At 34.4% G+C, this 8,385-nt stretch overlaps 1 protein-coding gene across 1 annotated transcript; it reads left to right on the top strand.

Moving 5' to 3' along the window:
- Window positions 1-4,250: 4,250 nt before the first annotated feature.
- On the top strand, window positions 4,251-7,029 carry LOC110929288 (basic leucine zipper 34). The gene is made up of 4 exons (XM_022172417.2): window positions 4,251-4,878; window positions 5,049-5,139; window positions 5,237-5,363; window positions 6,559-7,029. The coding sequence occupies exons 1-4, from the start codon at window positions 4,424-4,426 to the stop codon at window positions 6,693-6,695; spliced, it is 810 nt and encodes a 269-aa protein (XP_022028109.1). The 5' UTR covers window positions 4,251-4,423; the 3' UTR covers window positions 6,696-7,029.
- The last annotated feature ends 1,356 nt before the right edge of the window (window positions 7,030-8,385 follow it).

The following is an 8,385-nucleotide window of genomic DNA, read 5'->3' as shown; positions in this document are numbered from 1 at the left end:
GTGTGTGTTTTGGATTTTAAGTTTTTATTTAATAAAAACCAATTTCAATTTTGTCACTTTTGGTCCCTCTACTTGTTCTCAAGTTTTATTTTGGGTATTTTAACCTTGTTTTCCTTAATATTTCAAGACACATAATTAACTAGGTTAAATTTTTCCTAGTTATTTTATCCTTAATTGTGACCAACATATTTGTTATGGTCATTTATATAATTCCTAATATTTTTGGGGTGTTACAAGTCTACCCCCCTTAAATAGGTTTCTTCCCCGAAACCTTCTTTAAGTAGTCCTTTGATTTGAACCAAACTATCGTAGTTTCGTTTTTCAAGGCATTCTTCCTTTTTCCAGTATAAAGTTTTCATTCGTATTGACATGTGCGTCTTTTAGGCATATGTCCTCATGGACCGTAACTCGTATCTTGTGTTTCTTATCTCGTCGCCTATTTGTCCCAATTGTCAATCAACCACTCAATAATATGAATTTGTCAATATGTTTACTCCAAACTAGCCCTACATTGACAAGTGTTTTGTATAAATCACAACACTATTTTGACCTTGGATGGTCTTATCGGCTAGACTGACTAGTCACCATTTTACCTCACACCTCGTTATTCGGGTATACTATATTGCCGTCATCGGCCCTTTGCGCGCTTATAATTTCATATCTAGTAACTCATATTACAACGTGGTTGTATTCTATATCACTTTTTATGACCATGATCGCATCGCATCACGTCATGTTTAAGTTTTCATAAACTTTTCATTATCAAAATCTTCTTTCTAACGTATCGACTTACACCTATCAGTGTTAAGTCCTATATCCATTATTATTAACTATTTTCTAATTTGTTTCATAATATTCATGTTTATTAAACGTTATTTCTTACTAAAACTAAATTTTATTTTAACGTTTTTCTCTTTAACACATATCAATTAATTATATCGAGAATTTGACGACAAGAATTATTCTTTTTCGTTATTGCTTTATGCGGGGAATCGTAACTAGTTCCCACGCTTTTCCTAAGTGACCCGTAGGTTCTTTTTGCTTAGCCTCGTAAGCTATTTCTTTAGGCTTTCACCCTTTTTGGTGAGGCCCCTATATTTTATTTCTTTCTATTGCTGACGCGAGGGTCATTTAATCCTATAAACCCTTACTTTGTTTATAGTCCCAAAGGTTATGACGATCCCGTAGATCATCTTTTGCCTGTGTCATTTCATATTCTTAGAAATACATTTTTGGTGTCATAGCACCCCTTTCAGGCCCAAAATTCGTTCATTTTCATTTTCGAATTTAATCGATTTGACCGTAATCTGAGGCTACACCCATTTTCTTTTTAGACACATCTTCCGGCTCTATGACTTCCTACGTCATTTACGCACCGGTTTGTTTTCTACTCACCATTATCTGATTCACACATTTATTTATTTACAACCCATTACCCGGGTTCTTTTATCTTAATGTTTTAATGCTTCCGTTGTCTGGTTTACATTTTCCTTTTTATACACTCTCACGACCCATCACATAGGTTTATTAATATTTTATGCTCCCATTAATGGTTTGCGCTTATTTGCACTACCGAGCATTATACTTTATTCGGCCCGTTCAACATTGAAATAGTTAAACATAACTATCAAAATTTCTGTTTTGCGAAATTTCTGTCGTCTTTCAGTCATAACTCTTAATTCAAGTCTTTTGACTTTTAATCTGCGTTCTCGTCTCTTGGTTTACGCATATATATCAAAAATCATACCCATCTATCGGGTATTTTACCGAAGTCATTATTAAAGCAACCCTTCCGGCATGCATCAAGACTTCGTTTAAATTTATTTGGTCGTATTAGCGAAATCCATCGCCTTTATTCGACCGAGACCTTTATTCATTTATTCATCTTGTTTGACTTGTTCGTGTGAATTTCATCGCTTATGATAGCCAAACTTTATCCATATGCCTTAACATTCTCATTTCTTGGTTTATATTTTCGTTTACTTTGATTCTTATCCCTTCCCTTGGGCTCGTTATTCTAATGCAATACGATTCCGTTACCTGGCTTGCGTTTTTCCTTTATTATCAAACATTTTACTTATTTGATTCGAACACCACCTCTCTTTTGTTAGTGACCCTTAGATCCGTCTCTTTTATCATTGTCCCGAAGGTTCATTTCTTAAGCCTTAATTGGTAAAACCACTACTATTGTTATATGGCCTTTGGGGTTTACCCGTTTTCGTTCCAACACTTGTTAATACGTTTATTTTACTAATCTTTTATACAATCACACCCATCAATGTGATCATCGTTCTTCCTCACAAGGATTTTATTTATAACATGTTACTTGGAGAGTTACCCATAGCCAAGTTTCCAAATCCATATTTATTGATACTTCATTATCATTTAACGTCGTCTTTAGCACACTATATATGATGTTTTCACCAAATTTCGTCCATTGCGACATGGATTCAAGATGACCTCGATGCGCTAATACACAGGGTCATCTAGCTTTCGTTGTGTATAGGAATTAGAATGTTGGCCCACCACAATCTGGTTCAGAATGAGTACGTAAATATGGCAAATACACTATACATGTACACTTCACTCTAAAATGTGTTGATTTGACTTCAAAATCATTCGTTTGTCTTTTCTATTTCATCTCGAGCCCTTGCAAAACACCGCATCGTTATCTATCAATTTTGCTATTGGTGATTTTAGTGTCATCAAGCTATTTTAGGTAATTGGGATTTACTTGTAAACTAGAGGAGAAATTATAATAACTATTGATATGAGTTAGGTGTAGGGTACACACTTACTAAATGTCATTATGCTTTGATACTATAGAATCTCTATCGCTTCAGTGGGGGTTCCAAGGGACAACGCCTTAGCAGGGTCAAATGGTTGACCCGTTGTGGCAACACCCCTGGTTGCATTAAATTTGCAAGGATCAAAGAAAAAGTGCTTAAAAGTGATTCTCAAAAGTAACTGAACATTAGTAGCAAATTGTTACTGCTTACTTTGTAGTTCGATAGCTACTTAGTAGTGTGGTAGTAAACTATAACTTCGGTAACAGCTGAACGTTGGTATCAACATTTCGATTACTAATTTAACGGTCTATGGTTATACCCCTAACCGTATAACCACCAATTGAAATGTTGCGATGGTTCTGCCCCATATAAATAGAGATCATCTATTCTGATTTTACGTACATCGAATCATCATAGATAAGAACCTCTTTATCTTGGAAAAACTTTTTGTCGTATCTGATTATTAATTTTATTACACGCGAAATACTTTAATCTGAAAGTGAATTCAACATGATTCAGAAAGATATCCAGAATATGCAAAATCCCTAAAAGGTATATTTGCTATATATATAAAATACATGTGAGCGTGCATTTGGTAATATACTCTTGCGGCAATTTTGTTTAAAGCTACATGTTTACTATTTATTTTTCTTTAGCAAAAATCTTAGCTAATGTATTTGTTTGGTTTAAGTGTATAAACTATACAAGTCGTTTGTAAGTAATTTGATACAACTTTGCTAAAAGCCGAACTAATTCATTATCATTATCATTATACTTAGTAAATCCCACCAATAGCAAAGTTAAGGTAGGGTCTGAGGAGAGTAAGATGTAGACAACCTTACCTCTACCTGTTAGGAATAGAGAGGCTGCTTCCAGTGAGACCCCCGGCTCGATAAAAGCCGAACAAAACCATGTCTCAATAAGTCCGAGTTCAAGCCTATATAAGAAATGTTTTATTAGATGTATTAAATGTTAATTTAATCATACTTAGGGGATGCAAACGAGCCGAGCGAATCGCGAGCTACTCGAGATCGGCTCGAGAAAAAGCTCGAAACGAGCCGAGCCTTATCGAGCCCGAGCCAAGCTTGAGCTTAAAATAAAGCTCGTTTGTTTATCGAGCCCGAGCTCGAGCCTCGCATGTGAAGCTCGTTAGGCTCGTCGAGCCTTAGTGTAAACAAGCCGAGTCAAGCTGAACTTATTTAAACTTGTAAACAAGCCGACTTCGAACCTAAAAATAAGCTTATCTAGTAAACGAGCCCGAAGCCGAGTTCACTTATCGAGCTCCTAAAATTTTTTTATTTATACTAGTGTTAAACATAGATAGAGAAAAGTGCGTCATACCTGCACGTGGTGTTGAGATTCCGCCAGTTAGTTTTCCCATTAAACTACCCCTTCTTTTCCCGGTTAAACCGTTAAAGAACATCATCTTTCTCTCTCACACACTCCACACACCATAAACAACACACACAAACCACTTAGCTGTTACTAGCTGTCATCTTCCATGTGACCCACCGGCCACCAATCCATTAATCCCCCCCAAACTCTCAATCCATTCATCATTATTTTCCCCCTTCACTTTTAACTGGTTTTATATTCCTAACTAGTTTTATACCCGTCCGGTGTTTTTATTTCGCATGGCCCAATTGCCGCCAAAAGCGCCAGCAATGTCGCAAAAATGGCCCTCATTCGCCTCGCAGCAGCCGCAGAGCTGGATGGACGATTTCGTCGATTTCTCATCGGCTAAAAGAAACTCTCACCGGAGATCCGCTAGCGATTCAATCGCATTTGTTGAAATTCCGTTAATTAGTACCGGAAATAAAACGTTAACATCTTCTTCTGATAATAACGGATTTGAACGGTTGGATGATGAGCAGCTTAGCTCTATGTTTTCTGACGATTTCGCGGCGAATCTTCCAACGTCGTCTCCTCCTTCTGATCAAAATAGCGACAATGACGAACATAAAACGACGTCGCAACAGGAACAACCGCAAGTGCAGCTGAAGATTGAAAACGAAACAGAATCTGTTAAGCCTCAAGTTACATTTTCTAGTGAAAGTGGCACTGTTGTTGATCCAAAAAGAGTTAAAAGGTAATGTTACTATTTTAATTGCTTATAATTAGTTTTTTTTCTTTTTTAACGCGATGTCACACACTTTTAAATCTACAGTAATGTCTGTTATGAGACTAGAACTCTCAACCGCCGTGAAATAACTATAATAATTAATTAATTAGTATAATTAACACATTGGTGATGATCAGGATATTGGCGAATCGTCAATCTGCTCAACGGTCGAGAGTTAGGAAGCTGCATTATATTTCTGAGCTCGAACGCAGCGTTACAACTTTGCAGGTATTATCTTGGTACACATGTTTTAAGCATAGTTTAGATTATGGGTTATAATGCATATGATTTTAAATATTTTGGGTTATTTTGTTTGATTGTGAAGACGGAAGTATCGACATTATCGCCACGGGTAGCGTTTTTTGATCACCAGAGGTTGATTCTGAATGTGGATAATAGTTCGCTGAAGCAAAGGATTGCTGCTTTGGCTCAGGATAAGATCTTCAAAGATGGTAAGATCATGATCATCACTTTCACACATTATATAAATCTTGGATCCAATGAATAAATGTGGATGAAAGTATGGTGTTCAATGAATCGAATTCCAAGTTTTTTTTTTTTTTTTTTTTAACGGCAAATTTCTTTTATTCACTGTTGTCTATGGGACTCGAATTCCAAGTTAATCGAGTTATTTGAATTATGGATTTTAAGCTGAATTCAAATAAAATTCATCAAGGCAATTTGAATTAGAAATTAATTCAATTCGTGTTGATTCGATTCAAATTAATAAAAAAAGATATAATTCAATTAAAAAAACTTATATTATTCAAAAATTATAATAAAAACTATTTAATTTGAATTCGAATTTTGCATTGAGCCAAAAAATCATAATTCGATTTCCGTTCAAAATTGAAAATCTAAGTTAGAATCTAAACAAAAATTATAAAATTCGATTTTGGTTCGAAATATAAGTTCGTATTGAATGTAAATCAATTGGAAAATTCAAAAACCAAATCGAGTTCTATAATCTGAATCAAGTTAAATTTCTAAGTTTTTCGAGTCTAATTCAAATATTCAACACCTAGATGAGAGTGTGCTCAGGTAGGGTACATCCTAGAAGATTCGTGCAACCAAAAATAAATCCGTAAACCCATGCTATGAAAAACTAGATGTTACAATAAAAATTAGACAAAAGATCAAATACAAATACCCTTATCATACAAAACGTAGAATAGGGTGAAAATGTAAAAAAACGCGGTGGGATTTTCGTAATTATTTACTCGTAGAGTAATTATCAAAATTACTCTGCATCAAAATTACTCTACAAGTGTATCTAATTACTCTGCAAGCTTATCAAACAACATACAATTCAAAGTTACTCTACAAAATCATTTGTAGAGTAATCATGATACTCTACAAAATTACCTTACAATATCAAAATTACCATACAAGATCAATTGTAGAGTAATTATGATACTCTACAAAATTACCCGATAAGAATATTTTACAAAATTACTCTACAAGATCAAAATTACCATACAAGATCGTTTGTAGAGTAATTTTGATAATTACTCTACGAGTAAATAATTACGAAAAATGTCACTGCGTTTTTTTGACTTTTTCATACCTTTCGTACATTTTATACAATAAGACACTTTGTACGTGAACTTAACTCATAAAAATGAATCAATTTATTTAAAATTGTAGCTCACCAAGAACAATTGAAGAAAGAGATAGAGAGATTAAGAAGAGTTTATGAAGAACAAAACATGAACAACAAGGTGGACGCAACCAGCGGTTCGCCGCCACCGGCAGCATCCGTTACCGGTACGGATGATGAGTGAGCTTGAATGTGGGAGTTAGAAGGATGATTGTGCGTGGTGGGGTGGTGCTAAACTACGCCCATGCGGCCATGTGATGTGTTTGGGTGAGTGAGTGGTCCCTTGATTGGCATGTGAATAGTTTTAATATAGCTTGGCTTCTTTTATGCTTTTGCCGCTATGACAAGAAATAGTAATTGTGTCTTTCACTATCTTTTCTATTTCTTTTTCATCTTTTAAAAAATTAATTTATTTAGATTTTTTTATAGGATTTGTGGGGGTATTGGATGTCTTGGTGCAAGATATTGTTCTCATTGTCTTTTTGTTTCTTTCTCAATTTTCATTCCTAGTTTCTTGATCTTCAATTATGTTTTCCACTCTAGCCTGAATGGGGATAGGGATTTACAAAATTGGGGATCTATTGGGAATTCATTACTCGTTTCTATCAATTCGTAGATATTTCAACAAGTATCATGTTGAGATGCTCTTGCACTTGATCTTAAATTTATCTTAAAGCCCGACTTAAAATATCAAATATTTATCTATACTTATAACAATTATATATCATTCGTGTCTTTTAATTCATTACAGCTTCAACATAATATACATTATATTTTTTTAGAATAAATAATAATTAATATACATAAATTTTGATTTTGCTAAACAGATTCGGTTAATCGAGGTTCGGATAATCGAGCGAGTATCATCTAATACCATACTTATTTCAACGAAATTAAAAAAAAATAATCTCATACCTGAATATCCATCTTGAATGTTTCGTATTTTCCATGTGAGGTCTTGACCACTTGTGATTAACTTGTATATGTTACAAGAACATATATCATTACTTTGGGATGAAGTTGCATGTTTATTTCATTTCTATCCATGACAATACTAACTGTTTTATATTTATGAATGAAACTAGTATTCTTTGTATAATAATTCAATATTATACAAAATTAAGGGTCTTAAACCTTAACGGGACTCACCCATGACAAGTCAACTTACCTGCCTAATCCAATAGAATTTAGTCACGTAGTAATCCACGTTTGAGACTTTAGTTTAGTGTTTAAGCACAACCAAAGTTTATTCGAATCGTTAGTTCAAGTCAAGTACCCACGATGTTTAAACTATATTCACAAAATAAATTAACATTAAATGTAGCCCCATTGAGGTTCATCTCAACCTAATTAGAAATCAAACACCTGTTTAAATTATCTTTAGAAACTAAACTATTTTGAAGAAAAAAAAAAGCATGAACGAAGACAGATTGGTTGTTTTTTTAGGGTTATTGGATTTTATCACCTCAAACTATTGGCTATTGGCCGCTGCCATCCCCAACTATCATTTTGACGCCAGCCACCCCCCAACTTAACACTTAGTGTGTTCTGTCACCATGTCGTTAACTGATCACTAACTTTTGATCATGTTACTATACTTTTGGGGGTGTCCTAAGATCCCTAAAACCTTCCTAAGATCCTTATGACACCCCCAAAAGTATAGTAACAGGATCAAAAGTTAGTGATCAGTTAACGACGTGATAACAGAACATACTAAGTGTTAAGTTGGGGGTGACGTACGTCAAAGTGATAGTTGGGGGTGGCAGCGACCAATAGCTAATAGTTGAGGTGATAAAATCCAATAACCTTTTTTTAATTAATATTCATATTTCATTAAACTACACAAAATATTAAGCGTTTTTTCATTAGTTCTC

This window comes from Helianthus annuus, chromosome 3 (assembly GCF_002127325.2).
Source record: "Helianthus annuus cultivar XRQ/B chromosome 3, HanXRQr2.0-SUNRISE, whole genome shotgun sequence".
Lineage (NCBI taxonomy): Eukaryota > Viridiplantae > Streptophyta > Magnoliopsida > Asterales > Asteraceae > Helianthus > Helianthus annuus.
The sequence above is the reverse complement of the archived record's forward strand: the minus strand, read 5'-3'. Positions and strand labels throughout refer to the sequence as shown.